General features: G+C 38.9%; 1 protein-coding gene across 1 annotated transcript; it reads left to right on the top strand.

Annotated features, from left to right (window-relative positions):
• The first annotated feature begins 728 nt into the window (after nt 1–728).
• LOC131038089 (histone-lysine N-methyltransferase ATXR6) lies at nt 729–3,191 on the top strand. The gene is given in 6 exon segments (XM_059214301.1): nt 729–1,113; nt 1,228–1,280; nt 1,283–1,329; nt 1,497–1,710; nt 2,329–2,429; nt 2,540–3,191. Coding segments are annotated over 6 exon segments (1,077 nt in total). The 5' UTR covers nt 729–824; the 3' UTR covers nt 2,913–3,191.
• The last annotated feature ends 18,950 nt before the right edge of the window (nt 3,192–22,141 follow it).

Raw genomic sequence — 22,141 nt, 5'->3', positions numbered from 1 at the left:
TACAAACGTCCATAAGTGGGGAGAACAATATTAAATAATTGTGTTCACAACCCACTTTTATTGTTGGTGAGAATTAAATATTACAAATTATTTTTCTCAACACATCCTAAGTGGCTCAGGACACTTTCCAAGAATGTTGGAACCACGTCATAGGATTTACAAGCTAGATGACACCTTAACTAGTGGATAATTAGGCTTGATAATTACAAAATTATAAAAAAGACAACTCTAATAAGGTTCAAATTGTATTAACTAATTAATAATGACATATGTTTCAACCCAACATAGGGTAATCTAGAATTTGAACTTTATCAATTAATTAACAACAATCTAGTTGGACTCGAGTGATGCCAAATTACAAAAGAAGACTTAATTATGTCCAAGTTTCAATTCTCAAAATTGATTGAAAATGATGTATACCCCAACCCACTTAGGGTAACCTAAGGATAGCAAGTAATTGTTAAAGCAATTATTAAAATAAAATTTAATACCTAAATTTCACAATTAACTCTATATATATCAAGCAAATTTTTTATGACGATTATCCATCCAAAATTGGACTTCAAATGTTAAGATATATTATAATTTTAAAATTCATCATAAATTAGATATAAATATAATTACAATCCTATATATTTCACGGAAAAAACTGCTAGATACGGACATCAAATTTAGGCCTCTGTTCTAATATATTGTTCGAGGGCTTTTCAGAAAGCATTTTTTCCCGCGAAGGAAATAGCGCGCGAAACCTGAAAAATAGTTCAAAATTTTTGTGAGCTACATTTAAAGCATTTGCTGTGTTTTCTCTCGTTCTGTGTTTGTTAATGCCCGAATGCCTTGATTTTGATTTCACCCAGACATTAACAATGATGGCAGTGGCATCACTGGAAGAAAGTATCAACAAGAGGGTGAGAAAGCGTACACAGGCTCCCAGGCCTCACTCTCTCGATGATACTTTATGTCAAGAATGTGGGCGTGGTGATTGTGAATCTGAAATGCTTTTATGCGATAAATGTGACAAAGGGTATCACATGTACTGCCTTCGCCCTGTCGTGGTTCGGATCCCTGCAGATTCTTGGTTCTGCCCGTCTTGTAAGAGGTCTCCAATCAAAGGTATGGGGATCTTATTCAATACCCATTTCAATTTTTTTTTCATTACTGCTTCCCCACCTCTTCACTGTTTTCTCATCGGCAACCATGAAGAACTTGTTGGATTCTATTTTGCAGAGTTTCCTCTAGTGCAAACTAAAATCATCGATTTCTTTCGTATCAGAAGATCTTCCCAGGACCTTCATCCATTACATCAGGGTACGAGACATTTGACCTAAAGTTTGGATATATGAATGGAGTTTTCTTCTTTCGATTTGGGTATTTTAATGGTGCAATTAGTGGCCCAAATGGATATATCAATGCTCTGTTTTTTGTTTTTATTTGGTGTATTTTTGGTAGGCTAAGTGCTTTTAATTTTGGGTTTGAACAGAGTCGAGGAAGCGGAGACGGCGCTCTACGGCTGTGATTGTGTCCAAGAAGAAGAGAAGATTGCTGCCATTTGTCCCAACTAAAGACCTAAAAAGAAGATTGCAACAAATGGGATCGTTAGCTACTGCCCTTACTAGCTCAGGGGTGGAGTTCAGTAATGAGCTCACATATATGCCTGGCATGGCTCCCAGATCTGCCAATCAAGCTGCTTTGGAGAAAGGTGGCATGCAGGTATTGCCCTAAAAAATTCTGTTGCTTATTACAGAGGATAGTTTCTTTACAACCTTATCAAAAGCACAGCAATGCTTATGGATAAACTGAATCTTTATTTTTACCTGGGGCTTAGATCTGAAATGTTATTTTCGGATAAATTCATTTGTTCAGTTTAATGCCCTTTTGTTTCTTTCCATGAAATTGCTATTGTGTTTCATCACCACTCTCAAATCACGAGCAATGGGATTTCACATCCTCAGTCTCGTTTTAAAGATTATCAATATTATTCGTCTTTTCAAACTAATAGCTTCTATCAGTATTGTCACCTGCCACACAGTACCATGTTTAAAATTGCAAAATGCAGGGCAAACGATCCCTTTCATATCCAGGGTTCACTCGAGATTACCAAAACCAATATATTTTTCATTACGCTTTTTATCTCAATAAAGAGAATGCATTCATTTCTTTTCTCTAAATGCCAGATAAGTTGTATTTGTCACATTTTTTGTCCAAACTACTGCCACTGATGGATTTGCTGCCTGCTAAAAGAGATTATGTTAGCAAGCTAGATTTTTGTGTTAAAGGTCATTTGTACTTTTGAAGACTTGTGCCATTTCCTATTTATCTTATTTACAGATTATGCCTAGGGAAGACAAAGCTGCTCTGGAATTTTGCCAGGCTATGTATAAAAGGGGGGAATGGCCTCCATTAATGGTTGTTTATGATTCACTTGAAGGGTAACTACTAAAGCTTTCTCCCAGCTCTTACTCATATTTAAGCTGTTGTAAAGTAAGTGTACTATAAGAAAATCATGTCCCATTTCTGAATTTGCTTTGGTTTATGCCAGTTTTACAGTCGAGGCTGATCACTTCATAAAGGATTTGACCATAATCACTGAATATGTGGGTGACGTGGATCATTTAAGAAACAGAGAGAAGGATGAAGGAGATAGTATGATGACCCTGCTTTATACAAAAGACCAATCTGAAACCCTGGTTATTTGCCCTGATAAGCGCAGCAATATAGCTAGGTTCATCAATGGCATAAACAACTACACACCTGAGGGTAGAAAAAAGCAAAATCTGAAATGTGTGAGATTTAATGTGGATGGGGAGGCCAGAGTTCTCCTAATTGCAATTAGAGATATTTCCAAGGGAGAGAGATTGTATTATGATTACAACGGTTATGAGCAGGAGTATCCAACACACCATTTTGTTTGAATAACTGTCTTATGATTCCCAGGCAAAATAAGGCATAGGATGAAAGTGCTTCTATGCCAGAGGCGTAGTCCATTTTTTTTCTTCAGTTCTTTGGTATTTATAAAATTGATTGATGGGCTAAATTTGCTCATTATAGCGGCCTTTATGATCAAAAGAAGTCCGAAGTTCATTTGTTTGTCTGGGTAAATATCTTGAAATGTAACTCTTGAATTTATTAACACAGCAATTATTTCAAAGCTTGCTCAAATTTTGGAAATGCTGGCAAGTTCGGTTGAGCATGTTTTATGAGTTTTTAAGGGGCTTATTGTTTTTTTGACAGTTTGTTTACATTGGAAACCCTGCCGATTAATGGATGACAAGGGATGATTAAATTACTATTTTTTTATAAATAAATATATATATATATATATATATATATATTTTATAATAATATTGATAAAGTATTTATCATAGATGTTATAAAATTTTAATGCATAACATTAAACTCGAATTAAGGTGTCATATGGGAATTGACAAACAAATTAACTAAATAAAAATACTTTCATTGTTAATGTGTATATATATCATATAAGAATTATAACAAAATATCCAAATATTGTAAGTTTCTACTACAAAATCATATAAACATCGAAAATATAATTCTTTTTAATTAGCATATGTATTTGAATTGTATATCAAAATTGGAGTTTGAGTTTGTGAGGGGTTGCTCCAAGCAATGGAATCCTAGCCAATCCTTTCGTGTTTTCTCTTCATTTTATATAATATTGTCAAGATCAACAACTAAGCATGAGATTGGAGTTTGACAATGTTTAGCTATTTGTTGATCTTATAGTTGAAATACTATATATGACCACTATTAATAGAGGTAATGTTGTTTGTCTTGATTGATTAGATGAAGTTATAGTGGATCAATTCTTTTTTTATGATAAAAAATTTAAAACTTGTAAAAGGAGGCGAGTGACATTATTTTCAACTTACGTGCATCTTTGCCATACCACATCCATTGTTTCATAAGGTTGGTTTGAGTTCATGTGGTGTTATTTTGTTCTTGTCTTTAATTTGTTGAAGGTTGGGATTATGAAAATTGATAAATATAAAACATTGTTTGAATTAAAAAAGATTTAAGGGCCTTCATGAGTTTTTTTCATGTTTCAATGATGAGATGGAGAGAATATTTAAAGTTTAGCTACATACTATTTGAGATTTATAACATAGGTTGTCATATAAATTAGGGTGCCCATGGTGTTCCATTGTCACATCACAATGAATTTAAAGTATTCTTCATAAGTCTCAAGTGTGAGTTTTTTCTTCTTATAAATGACTTGCTTCATTTGTTCAAGCATGTTATCAAAGGTCTTGTAAATCTCTTCAATATTAGGAGAGTGTATTAGCATATTTTATGACTTGTACAATAGATTCAATGAAAGAAAATATATTTAAAATTGCAAACAAGTTAAAACAAGAATAAAAATATAAAGTTCAAAAGATAGAGTGAATGCTATTATGAAGAATTTTTTTTACGAGTGGAAATATTAATTTTTCTTTTTAAAATTTAATAATAAAACCAACAATTTTTTACCTCATTGTGGACCACTAATCATCATCAAAGATATATATATTTTTTACACTTGTGTTTCTATGTGTACTTGTTTATGGTCGTCTTTCACACTCTAACATAATCACCAATAATTGTAAAGCTTTTTGGACTTTAAGCAATTTTTCTAACTTTAGTATCTATACGTTTAAGGAATTTTTTTTATCAATTTTTTTTAGAAAACACAAATGAAATGTGATGGTTGCAATGAACTTTTGCACATCTCCCCTCTAATAGCACTGCCTCACCCAATATATATTCTTAATGTCCTCTAATGCATGAACACATGGGATCTAAAAAATGTGCATGTAAGCACCATCCATCATCAAATAGTTAATTTACACATCTAGTTGAATCGATCACCAAATTCAACCAGGTAAAAGAAGACATAAAAAAAGGATTTCCAAACTTTTAGGCATGACAATTATGCCAAGATGAAAAAACGACATGGAATAAGGCAATCCTTATGATAGTAAAGACAACTTAGATGCAGTAAAAAGGCAATGGTAAAATTATCAAGAAAATTTACCTTAAAGTTGTTGTTTAAGGACCTTGTGACAAAACATAAAACTCATAGTCATTAGATAGTAAGGACAACTATGAAGTTAAAGGATGACAATGCTATCAAGATATTCCATGATAGTGGTTGAAAAATAAAGATGACAGTAGTATCAAGAGCGAAATGGAGCAAGAGCCTTAGTTGACCTAGATGTAACTCTCAAGGAGGATAGTTTGGATATTATAAAAAGGACTGTCATGTAGAAGAGTGTTGATAACAATGGATAGGATGTAGAACACACCACATGACTAAGAGGGCAGGTGAATTAGTCTAGGCCTTTAGTAAAAACTTAGTTATAATCTTTTAAACTTCAAGATTCAATTAATTTAGATCTGCAACTATGAAACATGAAAGCATAAAGCACAATACACACAAGAAGACCAAATTTACATAAAAAAACATGAGGGAAAAACCACGGTGAGAATCGCACTCACAATATGAATAATTGATTGCAAATTTTTAGGCTCAAGGGCAAGGGGTTCACTGCACTTGATTGATGGGCGAGGTCGTTGTTGTCACAACTCGCATCATTTAGTCTCTTAATTATTGAACTGTGTGTGTCTTAGAGCTGTATGCGATAAGGATGTATTCAAGTTGGGGGATTTTGCATTGAAAATAATGATTCACACTTCGGTCATGCTCTGTTAGGAGCTCTTGAGAACCACTTCTTAAGACCAAGGTCTAAACTAACAGTGCTATTCTATTCTGACATAAATTGAAACTAAGATGTTTAACTTACCCTAAAAGAGACTTTGGTGATTTTAGTTCAATCTAGGCATAACTCAATTGGGATTAATTCATGGAATTTTACAACTATGTCAAAAGTTAAATTTAATCTACAACACACTTTCAAAACTCAAATTCTATCCTAATTTGCTGAAAAATAAATCTACTTTACGCTTGCAAGAAATTGAAATACTATTCTAAAGAACAATAACAATGAAACTAAATTTCATGAACCAACTCAATAAAGCTTCTGTCTAATCTCTATTTCCATCACCATTATCACTTGATGTCAAAGTCATAATCTAAATGCAATTACCAATTAAATTGTTTTAAAAATCTAATTTTGAACTAGATCTTAATAAAATGCCAATCTAAACATCCATGAATGAATTAACTAATTTAAATGCTACGAAACTAGAATCTACTTGCAAATTATAGCTACGGATTAGAAAATGTTTTTTGATTTTGTGTGATGAAAAATGTGCGTGCTAAACTAAGGGCTAAAAAGAAAGCTAATTAACCGAACAAACACAATACATAATACACCACAAGATTAGAATGATAAAATCAAAACAAGCATGAAAACAATAACACAAATGCAAACCAAATGTCTGCTTTGATTTGATTATTCCGCGATTGGATGTGTGCTCACGACGTGGCTTCAGATGCTCGATATTGCTCCATGATGATAGATGCAAATGATAATGGATTGATGGATGAAAATGATAAAGGATGGGTTGAGTGATAATTTCAGTAGAGTAACGGTATGATGTATGAAAAAGTGGATGATTTGGTCTAAAACGAGGGGGATTAAATATGAGATGAGAGGAAGGAGAGGGGAGGTGAAGAGTGGTGCAGGAGCACCCTTCTAAGGTCTTCCACCATTTGATTTTGTTGGGATTTTGCTTCTTTAAGAAGCCATGTAAATGTAATAAGAGCCAAGAGCTCATTGGTTTTGTTTAGGTCCTAGGTTCACAAGTCTAGGTTGAGTTTTCTCTTGGAGTTGAGGGCATGTGTGCCTATTGGTGAGTTTGGGGTCCTTTTAGCATGGTTGTGTCCATAGGATAGCCTAATGTAGGCCTAAAAGTCAAGAAAAGAAACATCGCAAAAGTTGCTCAAAAGTTGCAAAAAGTTGCATGACAACTTTTCAAAGTTGTCATGCAACTTTTCCACCAAATAGGTCATAACCTTAGCTTGGAATTGGGAACCCTAACCCTGGCACACAAACCGAGGCAAAGACATTATAAATTGGTGCAAACCCTAAAATGAGGGGTTGGATGTTAGAGTGTACGAAAAAAGGAAAAACTCCTTGACTGTGACTGTGTTTTGTTGCTAGTCGGCACAAATGGAGCAATGAAGGATTGTTAATGGATTGTTCTGGAACCTAAACCATGTTGGGAGTCTTTTTGAGTGTTGACACATTCATTTTGAGCATTTAGATTAAGTTTTTTTTGCAAGTTTTGGTGTGTTTGTAAATATTTTGTAAATTTCTTCCTTACTGTCCAGTTTTGGACTGTTTTGTGTAAATGGGTTGACAACTCCTATCCCAATTGTGGAAACACCATAAAACCATGGTGAATAGGAGTGTAGACCCTGTACAGTATCTCAGAGGAAGAAGGGCCCATGAAGATGCAGGCAACCCCTTCAAAGACCCACTCCTATGCGAGATTGGACTGTGCCCGGCTAGGAAGGGTCAAGGTTGTAGAGGTCCGTGAGAGCAAGGAAGGAAAAGGAAGGAGGCACCCTATGGAGGAGTTGTAGAGGGGTGTGTGGAGCATCATTGGTGAGAAGGAGGAGCTTCCACCAATCCAGACAAGGTGGTGAAGACAACAAACCATCACTGTGACCCTGGCAGGCCTAAAAACCCTTAAAAACCCTAAAAAAAACCCTTAAATTCACCTAGGGCAATGTACGGACACTTGGGGTCCCAAAACCAGGAAAATCCTTGAGCCTTTGGCAAATGAATAGCAGTCCCTTTGGGGATTTTCACGAGTTTTGGCATTGTTTGCAAGAGGAAGCCCTAAAAGTTTGGAATGGAGGCCTAATAGGGGCTCATTCCTTGTAGCCCTATTTTGTAGGAAAAAAGCAAAATTGTGAAATCGGTAACAAGAAGGAATGTCAAAACATCTTAGGGGCACATGAGTGGATGGAGAAACATGTCAAAAAGCTGTCCTATCCTTGCTAGGACCTGAGAAGGTGTAGGAAGAGTTAAACCCTTATTAGCCTATGTAAGGGTTTTTGAAGCTTGTGAGTAGATGAGAGCTTAGGAGAATAATCACATGTTGTTGGTGGGTGGATTAGGCAAGGTCAGGGGATTCCACAAGCAAGGGAAGTCCTAGAGACCCTAGGGTGTGGTTGGAACACCTGGTGATCCAAGGAAAGGATCAAAGAGCATAGACTAGGCTAGTCTATCTGAAGCCCATTCCCATCAGATTGGTATCAGAGCTAGTTAAAGATTTGGTGGACCGTGCATGTCTCTATATTCTGGTAAATCAGTAGGGGAGAACATAATGGTCACTAATGCAGAGCTGGCTAGGGAGGTAGAAGAACAAAAGGAGAAAAATAGACTCCTTGAAGATGCTATGAATGAGATAAGGAACAAGCTGCAAGAAGTGGTTGATCAAAGAGCACAAGAACTCTGGGGTGCAAACACCAATGACAGAGGCAAGAAAGCTATTGATATAGAAGACATCCTACCTGAACCAGACCCCTTAATCAATGAAGAACTTTTTGTAAAGGCCATTAAGGCTTTGAACACAAAATATTTTGAAGGATTGCCACTTTTAAGTGGAAGAATGGATATTGACACCGTCATGGAATGGATTGAGGGTATGGAGAACCATTTTGAGTGTGAAGGGGTGATAGAAGCCCAAAAGGTTAAGGTTGCCAAATCAAGACTAAGGGGAGCAGCCTTGACATGGTGGAAGTACTTGCAAGAGGATGGAATTAGCATGGGGAAGCTACCTATAGCAAACTGGAAGGCCATGGTGAGTAAGATCAAGGAGAACTACTTGCCAGAGGATTATGAAGTCCAACTTCATAAGAAGAGACAGGGATTGAAGCAGAAAGATCTTGATGTGGCCTCTTACACAGAGGAGTTTCAGAAGCTTTATCTTAGATCCAAAGTCCAAGAAGAGGAATCTATCAAGGTGGCTAGGTATCTAAGTGGCCTGAAGTGGAACATCCAAGAGGAGATAAGCCTATGGACTCCTACCACTGTCCAAAAATGTCATCAGCTTGCTGCTAAGGTGGAAGAGAGAAACAAAAGGAAGGGAGACTCCAACAACAGGAGTAGAGGTAGAGGTAGAGATCAAATGAGTCACCGAGGTGGTTACCAAAGCAAGGCAAGTGAGCAAAGGAATCAAGGAGAGTCCAGGTTGACTGAGCATAACAGTGAAACCACTCTCAGAGGAGGCCATTCTAGAGGAAGAGGTGCACAAGGGGGTCCAAATAGGGGCAGAGGTACCGGCAGGGGTAATTCCTACTTTGCAACCATGAAATGCTACAACTGTGGTCAATTGGGACACCCGACCTATAGATGCTCTGACAAGCCTACCTCATCAAACAGTGGAAAGAGGGTTGCTTATGCCCATGAAGCCACATCAAGCAACAAAACACCTGAGGTGGACCATATTGAATTAGAAATTGGAGAAAATCTGATGTTCAATAAGGTCTTGATAAGACAGCTGGTTAAGGATGAACCTAAGCATAAGAGAGCATTGTTTAGTGTGAGATGCAAAATCCTTGGTAAAGTTTGCAAGGTGATAGTTGATTCTAGGTCAACTGATAACATCATATCAGATGAGGCAGCCAAGAAGTTGAAACTCACAAGGATACCCCACACTAGTCCCTACAAGGTGACATGGTTGAATCAAGAGCAAAGTGTGCTTGTCAATGAACAGACTTGGGTAGAGTTTTCTATTGGAGGGTACAAGGACAAGATCCTTTGTGATGTGCTACCCATAGATGCTTGTCATCTGCTACTAGGTAGACCTTGGCAATTTGATAGGAAGGTGATCTATGATGGAGAGGAGAACTCCATTTCCTTCAAGAAGGACAACAAAACCTTTAAGATTCAATCTCTGACAGAGAATGATGAGGGAACCTCAAGAACACCTAGTGTCTTACTTAACATTGGTAAAGAGTTCTTACACCTGCTACATGAAGAGGAGATAGTGGGATGTGCCATCTTTGTGAAGCCAAAGGATGAGGAAGGTAAGTTGCAAATAGAGGTACCTAAGGAGGTAAAGCAAATGTTGCAAGAATATAAAGACATAGTGAGTGATGGAGCACCTGCAACACTTCCACCAAGAAGGTCTATAAGCCATCAAATAGACTTTGTACTCGGTGCATCCTTGCCCAATAAAGCAGCATATAAGCTCACACCTGATCAAAACAAGGAGGTGGCAAGGCAAGTGCAGGAGTTGTTGGATCAAGGACTGGTCAAGAAGAGCATCAACCCATGTGCAGTCCCGGTAGTACTAGCAACAAAGAAGGGAGGCAAGTGGAGACTTTGCACTAATTCAAGGGCAATAAATAGGATCACCATAAGGTACAGATTTCCTATTCCTAGAATAGAGGATTTGATGGACTGTTTAGGAGGTGCCATGTATTTTACTAAGTTGGACCTTAAAAGTGGTTATCATCAAATTAGAATTAAGGAGGGTGATGAGTGGAAGACCGCTTTTAAGACCACAAAAGGGTTGTATGAATGGCTTGTGATGCCATTTGGACTTACCAATGCCCCAAGCACCTTCATGAGGTTGATGAATGAGGTGTTGAAGGACTTCACAGGCAGATTTGTGGTGGTGTACTTAGATGACATACTCATCTATAGCAGAACCAAAGAGGAGCACCTTGAACATTTGAGGTTAGTCCTAGAGAGGTTGCATGAAGAGAAGTTGGCAATCAACTTAGAGAAGTGTGAATTCTTGAAGAAAGAGTTAGTCTACTTGGGATTTGTGGTGTCTAAGGGAACCTTGAAGATGGATCCAAGCAAAGTGGAGGCAATCTTGAATTGGCCTGCCCCTAAAATAGGGACTGAAGTTAGGAGTTTCCATGGTTTAACCCAATTCTATAGAAAGTTTGTGAGGAACTTCAGTGGCATATGTGCACCAGTACTTGACACTATAAAAGGAGGCCTTAAAACTAAGTTCAAATGGACTGAACAAGCTGATGAAGCATTCCAATTATTGAAGCAAGAAGTAGCCACAAAACCCATCCTACTCTTACCTACTTTTGACAAGCTATTCACATTGGAGTGTGATGCAAGTGGAATTGCAGTAGGGGGTGTATTGAGTCAAGAAGGAAGGCCTGTGGCATTTTTCAGTGAGAAGCTTAATGAGACAAAGAAGAGGTATTCAACATATGATCTAGAGTTGTATGCACTAGTTCAATCTCTCAAGAAGTGGAGGCATTACCTACTCCCAAAAGAATTTGTGGTTTTCATAGATAACCAGGCTTTGAGTTACATTAACACTCAAGAGAAGCTTAGCAATAGACATTTGAAGTGGATGGAGTACCTCCAATCCTTTACCTTTATTATCAAGCATAAAAAAGAGCAGCTCAACAAGGTGGCAGATGCTTTAAGCCAGAAGTTATTGACTATCCAAGAATTACAATTGCAGAGCATAGGGATAGAAGGTTTCAAGGATCTCTATGAAGAAGATGAAGACTTCTCATCAGTCTACAAGGTCTGCAAGGAGTTTGAGAATCATTTTCATGGTGAGTATGCATATTACACTCTTCAAAATGGTCTATTGTTCAAAGGCAATCCATTATGTGTGCCTAGAGGATCCATGAGAGAAAATCTCATACAAGAGAAACACAATGGAAGCCTAAGTGGACACTTTGGAATCAATAAAACTTTGGATCTAGTACATAGATACTACTATTGGCCTAGGTTGCTAAGGGATGTGAGAAGGTATGTGGAGCAATGTGGTGTGTGCCAAAGGGCAAAAGGAGGATCAAGCAATGCAGGCCTCTATCAGCCATTACCGGTCCCAAATAGGCCTTGGGAGTGTGTGAGCATGGACTTTGTGGTAGGACTCCACAAGACAAAGACAAGTATGGATAACATCTATGTGGTGGTAGACAAATTTTCTAAGATGAGCCATTTCATTCCATGTAGAACTACTCATGATGCTAGCTACATTGCACATCTTTTTTTTAAGGAGATTGTAAGGATTCATGGACTCCCATTAAGTATTGTTTCAGATAGGGATAGCAAGTTCATGGGCCATTTTTGGCAAACCTTATGGAGAAGACTAGGAACTAATCTATCATTCAACTCAGCTTACCATCCACAAATTGATGGTCAAACTGAAGTCATCAACAAGGTGTTGGGAAACTTGCTAAGGTGTCTAACCAAGGAGTATGGGCAGACCTGGGATCTAGTTATTCCACAAGCTGAGTATGCCTATAATGAAAGTGTAAATAGGACCATTGGAAGGAGTCCTTTTGAGGTTGTCTATGGCAGACATCCTAGAGGGGTGTGTGAACTAAGAGAACTTGGTTCCATGGAGATGAAGAGTGGGCAAGCAGAGGACTTCACTCAAACCATCAAGGAAGTCCAAGAACAGGTCAAGAGAGCCATCGTAGAGTCTACTAAAAAACTGAAAGCTAAAGTGGATGAAAAAACAAGAGAGGTTCAGTTCAAAGTGGGTGACTATGTGATGGTCCATTTAAGTAAAGCTAGAATACAAAGCGACAAGCCTACTAAGCTACAAATGAAGAGGGTAGGACCTTGTAAAATTCTATCCAAATATGGTGAGAACTCCTACAAGGTGGATCTTCCTTCAGGTTTAGCTATATCACCAGTCTTCAATGTTGTTGATCTGATATTGTACAAAGGTGAAACAACAGGACAAACTGAGAATCAAGCCAAGGTGTTGTAGGACTTGGATGTGAATGCCTTGCCTCAAGTGAAGCAAACCATAGCAGAGGAGATCTTGGAGTCAAGAGTGAAGAAGTCTACTAGACACCAGGTCTACATGGAACACTTGGTGAAGTGGGCAGGTCAACTTGATTCTGAAGCCACTTGGGTTGAAGAGGGCAGGTTCAAGAAACTTGGTATTGACCCGGCTCTCATCTCTCCCCTAGTTCCTTAATTTTGTGCAGAGGGGGAGTATGGTGCAGGAGCACCCTTCTAAGGTCTTCCACCATTTGATTTTGTTGGGATTTTGCTTCTTTAAGAAGCCATGTAAATGTAATAAGAGCTAAGAGCTCATTGGTTTTCTTTAGGTCCTAGTTTAGGTCCTAGGTTCACAAGTCTAGGTTGAGTTTTCTCTTGGAGTTGAGGGCATGTGTGCCTATTGGTGAGTTTGGGGTCCTTTTAGCATGGTTGTGTCCATAGGATAGCCTAATGTAGGCCTAAAAGTCAAGAAAAGAAACATCGCAAAAGTTGCTCAAAAGTTGCAAAAAGTTGCATGACAACTTTTCAAAGTTGTCATGCAACTTTTCCACCAAATAGGTCATAACCTTAGCTTGGAATTGGGAACCCTAACCCTGGCACACAAACCGAGGCAAAGACATTATAAATTGGTGCAAACCCTAAAATGAGGGGTTGGATGTTAGAGTGTACGAAAAAAGGAAAAACTCCTTGACTGTGACTGTGTTTTGTTGCTAGTCGGCACAAATGGAGCAATGAAGGATTGTTAATGGATTGTTCTGGAACCTAAACCATGTTGGGAGTCTTTTTGAGTGTTGACACATTCATTTTGAGCATTTAGATTAAGTTTTTTTTGCAAGTTTTGGTGTGTTTGTAAATATTTTGTAAATTTCTTTCTTACTGTCTAGTTTTGGACTGTTTTGTGTAAATGGGTTGACAACTCCTATCCCCATTGTGGAAACACCATAAAACCATGGGGAATAGGAGTGAAAAACCTATATAGTATCTCAAAGGAAGTAGGGCCCATGAAGATGCAGGCAACCCCTTCAAAGACCCACTCCTAGGCGAGACTGGACTGTGCCCGGCTAGGAAGGGTTAAGGTTGCAGAGGTCCATGAGAGCAAGGAAGGATAAGGAAGGAGGAAAACTATGGAGGAGTTGTAGAGGGGTGTGTGGAGAATCATTGGTGAGAAGGAGGAGCTTCCACCAATCCAGAAAAGGTGGTGAAGACAACAAACCATCACTGTGACCCTGGCAGGCCTAAAAACCCTTAAAAACCCTAAAAAAATCCCTTAAATTCACCTAGGGCAGTGTAAGGACACTTGGGGTCCCAAAAATAGGAAAATACTTGAGCCTTGGGCAAATGAATAGTAGTCCCTTTGGGGAGTTTCATGAGTGTTGGCATTGTTTGCAAGAGGAAGCCCTAAAAGTCCGGAATGGAGGCCTAATAGGGGCTTATTCCTTGTAGCCCTATTTTGTAGGAAAAAATCAAAATTGTGAAATTGGTAACAAGAAGGAATGTTAAAAACTCTTCGGGGCACATGAGTGGATGGAGAAACATGTCAAAAACCTATCCTATCCTTGCTAGGACCTGAGAAGGTGTAGGAAGAGTTAAACCCTTATTAGCCTATGTAAGGGTTTTTGAAGCTTGTGAGTAGATGAGAGCTTAGGAGAAGAATCACATGTTGTTGGTGGGTGGATTGGGAAAGGTTAGGGGATTCCACAAGCAAGGGAAGTCCTAGAGACCCTAGGGTGTGGTTGGAACACTTGGTGATCCAAGGAAAGGATCAAAGAGCATAGACTAGGCTAGTCTATCCCAAGCCCATTCCCATCAAAGAGGAGAAGGAAAAGTGGCTCAACTAGAAAGAAAATGAATGACATGTGGCCTTGAGGACACATGTCCATTTTGGGAAAATCCACCCATAAATAGGAAGAGTGACATGTGTCCCTGGGGACACATGTCTATTTTGGGCAAAGCCACCCAAAAATAGGTATTGGTTAGGATGTGCACACATGTGTGGGAGGTTAGAAGGGATAGGATAAGGTTGGTTAGGGAGGATAGGGTGTTGGAATTTTTGATGATTATGTTGTGATTGTTATTGATGGACACACACTTGCATTGAGATCATTTTTGTATGTATTAGTTAAAGCTCAACCGATACATGTTCCAACCGATATGATGCATTATAGTCCTTAGACTATTGGTGTTTTGCAGAAGGTGATTACTGATCTGAAGCAGTATGTTGACCCTAAGCGGTTCGAGGATCTCAAGCGGTACGAAGGATCAAAGCAACAAAACACATATTTCCCAGTCTTCATTTGTCAAACCGGCAACCGACATTTTGCTTGAACCGGTAATACTCTGTGATGAGTTACCAACCAACATTTTGTGATGAGTTACCATCCAGCGATTGTTTGACGGTGCCGACACTTTAACGGTGCTTTCTGTGTCGTGTTACCAGATACGTCTAGATGCATTGAACCTAGGAAATTGTATTGTAATCCTATTGGACCGACATGAAATCAGATTCCTTTATATGGACATCATGTCTAGGGTTTTAGGTTGTTGTGAAGGTTGATGTTGTTGCTAGGGTTTAAGGTGGTTGAGGAGTCAGAGAGAGTATGAATGTATAGAAGACTGAAGTAATGCTGGAATGCATTAGGAACGAGCTATCAAGGATCTAACCAAGCAATCTATGCTATTTGCTAGATCACTCACTTGTTGATTACTCACATCTTCGACAAGTCTGTAGCCCTTAACCGGGTAGGCCCAAAAGCCTTTTGTAAATCCTCTAACAAGGTGGTTCACATCTGTGGATCTAAAATCCTCTAGCAAGGTAGTCTTTAATCGGACTTATCTCCTAACAAAGATTGAGATTCCTAACAGGATTTGTTCTGGTAAAGAACATTGTAAGACCTTAACCAGTTTGACCTTAACCGGTCTGGTTCCTATTCTGCAGATAGTTACTTGTGAGTTCCATCTCACCGTGGTTTTTCCCATTTGGGTTTCCACGTGAAAATCTCTTGTGTTATGGTGTTTGTGCTTCTGTGGGTGAATGCATTATTTGCTATTTGGTTTGCATGTGTGCTAACCGGTTTGTCTGCCAAACTGTTTTACCGGTTTACTGTTAGTCTTGCAAAGTGTTTAAGTGCAAAGATTTTTGGCATACTAATTCACCCCCCCTCTTAGTATTCATCAATTGGTATCAGAGCCTACCTTTCTATATGTTTAACCACTTGGAAAGAGATATGGGGGAATACACATTGAGGGAACTTACTCATCGGCTCACTCAGTTTGAGCAAGCCTATGATGATCTTATGGTCAAATACAAGGCATCTCAAGCAAAAAGGAGAGAACATGCTGAAAAGTTGATGGAGCTATTTGAAAATAGTTCCTCTGATGAAGCGAACATGGAAGCCCTGATTCAAGAATTAGAAAAGCTGAATGAATCCAATTCCAACCTGAGAAAAGAATTGGAAGGACTGACTATCCGAATGTGCCAAGAGGTTGAGAATCGGAAGAAAGCTGAAGATCTGGTCAAAGACAAAGATCATGAAAACTCCAAGCTGAAGCAAGAGATTAGTGCCCTAACTTCTCAACTCCATGCGAGCAAAGTGGAAAAGGAAGACATGCAAGGAGAACTGAACATTACCATATCTGAGAATGAAAACTTGATGGAAACAAATAATGCTATTTCCAAAGAACTCTCTGAGTCAAAGAAAATACTTGCTAAGTTCCACAAGAGCACTGTTAAGCTAGAGCAAAAGCTTGAATCGGCTAAACCAGAAAAGAATACCAATGGACTTGGTTATTCCGGTCATGAGGAAGGTGAGACCTCTGGTACAAATGTTGGAACATCAAAGAATCAACCGACATCAAAGGATAAAGGTAAGCAAAAGTTTAAACCTGTTTGCTTTAACTGTCTTAAAGAAGGACATACTGCCAATGTGTGTAGGAGTAAGGCTTACAATAATTTTCCTTATTTCCTAAATAATAAGCCTAAATCCTATAGATTCAACGATAACTGTTATGAATGCAACAAGTTTGGGCATAAAGCATCTAAATGCAGGTCTGTTATGAATAACACTGGAAGATATCCTCAGAGGACCCAAGGAGTTGGTCCTGAACCTTTTGTGAACCAGAATCACAACCGGTTTAATGCCTTCAATCATCAGCCAAGAAGTGGTGGCTATCAAGCGGCAACCGGATGGAGAGAAAACTGTATGGTCTGTCATGGTCATGGTCACACTGCTGCAACATGCAAAAGGAAGAATGACAACATGAATAATGGACCTTGGAGAGCACCTGGATTGGTCTGCTATCACTGCAACAAACCGGGTCACATTGCCAGATTCTGTAGATCAAGAAAGATCATATTTGATGATATACCGGTCATTCCGGAAGGAAACATTAATGTTGAAACTGTTAAAGTGAATATGAACAAGACCTGGAAGAAGAAACCAACAATGTTGCAAGAGGAACCGGTTTGTGCACCTAGTGTGGAAATCACAAAATCGACAAACTAAGCTTCAGAAAAGCTTAGGGGGAGCAAATGGAGAAGTGTTTCGAACCCCTGGTTTACACCGATAAAAGACCTTAACCGGTATACGATACCTGTCATCTGGTAGAAGACCGGAAACGGTAAAAAGCAAATTAGGGTTTACGCCCTAATTGTGGAGCATTTATTATGGTAGGTGAGCAATATGTTTAAAAGGATTTTTCAAATCATTTCTCACTATCAGTTTTCGAAGCGAAGAAGGTTTTCAAGTGTAGAGCGACAACAAAGTGATTTGTGCTGCGATTCAGAGAAATTTTAGAAACTTTGAAGGAGATTCAAAAGCAAATTGCAAACGGTCAAGTGAAGAATGCAAAGCGGTGATTCTGCAATCGACTAGAGTGTGAGGTGAAGAAGAATCTGAAAGCCCTAAATTCATGATTTCCGAAAGGTATTTTTTGAGTTTTCAGTTTCTATCATGGCTTCTGCATCCCATACTAGCTCTAGTGCATCTGTCAATTCAACAAGCTTTATTCAACGCAAGTCTAAATATAATGCCCTATCACAAGTTTCAGCTGGTGTGATAGTAGAAGAGGGAATCTCAGATTACATAGATTGTAAAATCAAAGACCTAGGGTCTCTAGCAATTCACTCGCAGCTAGGTTTATTTTGTGGACAAGATAAAAAGATCAAACCAGAGTATAGTATATTGGAGAAGAAGAAGCTCCACAATGCTATTTATTTCCTAGAGGATTTCACAGATGATCACATTAGGATCATTTTGAGCAGAGTTCATGGTGACAAGATGTACCTAGAAAGAACGCATGACATTACACCGCAAGCAATTCATGCCGTCACCGGTTTCTGCAATACAGGGGAAGTGCCAGCCCCAAGGATGGTAAGCAAGACTGAAATGTCCAAGCTCACTGGTTCAGTGAGCGACTCACGAGGAATGACTATTAATTCCATCAAGGATGACCTCATGAAATATGAGTGCATGGTGATTGGATACCGGACATTCTCAGCCAGCATAATTAACTCTGTATCTGCTACAGCAGTAAATGTCGCTTACCGGATGATCAAGGAAGATGCATCATTCGACCTCTGCATCGGTATGCAAAGGCAACTCCTGTTGAATCTTAAATGGATCAAACAGGACAATGCATTGAGGTTCAAGTTTGGACAACTACTGGTTGGGTTGTTCTTTTACTTCCAAGGCTACTTTCCAGGAGTAGGTGATGTCCAGTGGTCTGCTGACCAACCGGTAACCAAGCAAATCAAGGAAAGCCTTCAATTAGTTGGAACCGGTTACCCTGAAGTTCTGAATAGGTACTTTGATGAGTTCAGACACAAAATGAGTCAGAGGATGAGAATATCAGGTGATATTGTCAAGAAATATGAAGATGATATCTGTTTCACCATTAAAGTGGATCAATGCATAATGGAGGCTGTTGAGCCTAGACATGAGGAAGTGGAGCCTATGGGCTATGAGGTAATGAATGATATGCCTCTACCCTTATTGACTCACCACTTGATCCAAAGGCAAGGAGAACCGGTACCTACCTAGAAAGGATAACACCGGTTGAGGAACCCTCAACAAAGAAAGGAAAAGAACCTTCAGTGAAGAAGGCAAAAGCAGTGCCTTCAGCATCGACACCGGATACTACAACCAGTCCTATAGAGACCAAGCGGTCACCAGCTAAAAAGAAACCAGAAGCGGCACCTGCTAAAGTGTTCGAGAGAAAGAGGAAGACAAGGAATGCCTCACCAGACTCAGAAGAAACTGTGTCTGAGGAAAAACCTAAGAAGACACGACAAGCAAAGAAAAAGACAAAGAATGAACCGACATCATCGACACCGGTAAATATTGACATCTCCTCCTACAAACCTTTGACACATTGTCAAAGAACTATCAAAAACATTAGGAAAAAAGTGTTGAATGATTTGATTGATTGTTTTGATGACTTTAATGATGATGAAAAGGAAGCGGTTGAAAAAGAAATCATTTAGTATTTATGTGTTAATGACCTGTCGCCTTCAGAAATTAGATCTGAGACACCGGATTCTTTGTATAAGTCCTTAGACAATAAATGGTGCATTGCCATAGAGAAGGAACAAGAAATGAGAGAGAAAGTTTTTGCTGAACATTTTCTTGATGTATCAAATTCAGAACTGTTTGAAGTAATGAATAAATACAAAGGCCTCTTCTTCATGAGAAGAAGAAGACTCCTATTACTTGAAGGAAAGGCTCAAGAAGTGCTCAAGAATACACACACCCTTGCTCTAGAAGCTCTGAAGATGCATCGAGTGGCTGAAGCCAACAGGAAGGCTGAGCAAGAATCGACAATAACCAAACCGGATGAAGTGTTTGATGATGAAGGAAACCCGGTTATTGAACCTATTGAAACTATTGATGTCGATGCTTTGGATGGAGAAGATGTTGCTCAGGGTACACCATCGGAAGCAATAGGACAAGAGAAGCAGGCATAACAGGTAAATAAGCAAAAGGAAACAATGGACAAAAAGGAGGAAGCAAAGAAGCAAGCGGAGAAGAAGAAATCAGAAGAGGAGAAGAAGAAGAAGGATGAAGAGAAGAAGAAGAAGGATGAAGAGGAGAAGAAGAAGAAGGATGAAGAGGAGAAGAAGAAAAAGGAAGAAGATGAGGAGAAATGGAAACAAGAAGAAAAGAGAAAAGAAGAAGAGAAGAAAAGAAAAGAAGAGGAAGAAGAGAAAAAGAAACAAGAAGATGCAAGGAAGAAGAAAGAGGAAGAGGACGAGAAGAAGAGAAAGGAAGAGGAGAAGTGTAAGGAAGTAGAAAAGAAGAAGGAAGAGGAAGATAAGGTAGAGGAGAAGAGGAAGGAAGCATAAAAGAAGAAGGCAGAGGAGAACAAGGAAGCTGAAGCGACAAAGAGCACACAGATGGAGACTCCTAAGGCAACCAACAGTCAAGCCAAACCGGCTGACCTCAATAGTCCCATTGACCTCCAGTTTGCAAGTGAAATGGAGCTACTGTAGAGCATCAAGGTTGCTCAAGAACGCCTTGAAGTGATATGGAGGAAAAAGGAGCAAGATGTGATCCAAGCGGCAGTGGACACTCTTACTGGTTTGTTACTTGGTACAAACCTCCCCAGTACCGACTCATCATTGGCACAATTGAAGCTCCTATGCATAGTAGTAGATGATCAAGTGCAGAGCTTAGAAGAGGTAGCAGAGGCAAATGCTAAGAAAGAGCATCAAAAGGCTCTCAACATTGCCCTGGTAAAGAAGCTTAATGAGCTCCGGTCTGAACTGCAAAAAGCATAGAAGGATATAAGGAATACTCTGGATGAGGGGAATCTTCTACTCAGTAAGATTTGCCAACCACATCTGTTCTGTGATGATGTGCTTGCACAGAAGCAAAAGCTTCAAACTAACTTGCAGTTGTATATAAGTACCTTCAAGCTGCCATACAACTCTTTTACAACTTATGGGCAAACTATTCACCGATTTCACATCCAGTCTGCCAAATTAGAGTTGGAAATAAGCAACTGGACTCGAGATTTGTAGGAACTACAACTGGTTCTACTCCCACATTTGCAAATACTTCAGAAGTGCTATCTTAATCTGGATGCCTTAACGACGACACAGGAGATGAGCACATTAGATGCCATGGAAGAACAGGTCTCCCAGATGCAGACACAGAAAGAAGTGGCAACCTCCCTACTTGAGTCTTGGTCCTTATCTATGAAAATTTTTGTAGGACTTCCAATCTGTTTTTGACAAGTTTTATTCCTTATTGTCATAAACTCTTATTCTTTTAATCCTAATGACATAGGTGTTAATCTGTAATATTTTGTTGTCATTGTTGGCAAAGGGGGAGAAGTATAAATTTTGAATGTTTTGATGTATACTTTAATGTTATTTATGTTAAGAAGTAGTATACATTGTATTTTCTGTAAAAGGGATAGTGTATATGCTTAGGGGGAGTAATTTTGATTCTGGCATATTTTTGTTGTAAAACACTTAGATATCAAAATTTCCTAAGTGAATTTCCTAAGTGTTGCCATCGATGCCAAAGGGGGAGATTGTTGGCATTTTTGATGATTATGTTGTGATTGTCATTGATGGACACACACTTGCATTGAGATCATTTTTGTATGTATTAGTTAAAGCTCAATCGATACATGTTCCAACCGGTATGATGCATTATAGTCCTTAGACTATTGGTGTTTTGTAGAAAGTGATTACCGATCTGAAGTGGTATGTTGACCCCAAGCAGTTCAAGGATCTCAAGCGGTATGAAAGATCAAAGTGATAGAACACATATTTCCTAGTCTTCATTTTGTCAAATCGACAATCGGCATTTTGCTTGAACCGGTATTTTGTATGAACCGGTAATACTCTGTGATGAGTTACCAACCAGCATTTTGTGATGAGTTACCATCCACCGATTGTTTGACAGTGCCGACACTTTAATGGTGCTTTCTGTGTCGTGTTACCAGATACGTCTAGATGCATTGAACCTAGGAAATTTTATTGTAATCCTATTGGACTGACATGAAATCAGATTCCTTTATAATGACATCATGTCTAGGGTTTTAGGTTGTTGTGAAGGTTGATGTTGTTGCTAGGGTTTAAGGTGGTTGAGGAGTCAGAGAGAGTATGAATGTATAGAAGACTGAAGTAATGCTGAAATGCATTAGGAACGAGCTATCAAGGATCTAACCAAGCAATCTGTGCTATTTGCTAGATCACTCACTTGTTGATTACTCACATCTTCAACAAGTTTGTAGCCCTTAACCGGGTAGGCCCCAAAGCCTTTTGTAAATCCTCTAACAAGGTGGTTCACATCTGTGGATCTCAAATCCTCTAGCAAGGTAGTCTTTAATCGAACTTATCTCCTAACAGAGATTGAGATTCCTAACAGGATTTGTTCTGGTAAAGAACATTGTAAGACCTTAACCGGTCTGACCTTAGCCGGTCTGGT

The sequence above is a fragment of the Cryptomeria japonica genome, chromosome 11, assembly GCF_030272615.1.
Source record: "Cryptomeria japonica chromosome 11, Sugi_1.0, whole genome shotgun sequence".
In the NCBI taxonomy this organism is placed as follows: domain Eukaryota; kingdom Viridiplantae; phylum Streptophyta; class Pinopsida; order Cupressales; family Cupressaceae; genus Cryptomeria; species Cryptomeria japonica.
The sequence above is the reverse complement of the archived record's forward strand: the minus strand, read 5'-3'. Positions and strand labels throughout refer to the sequence as shown.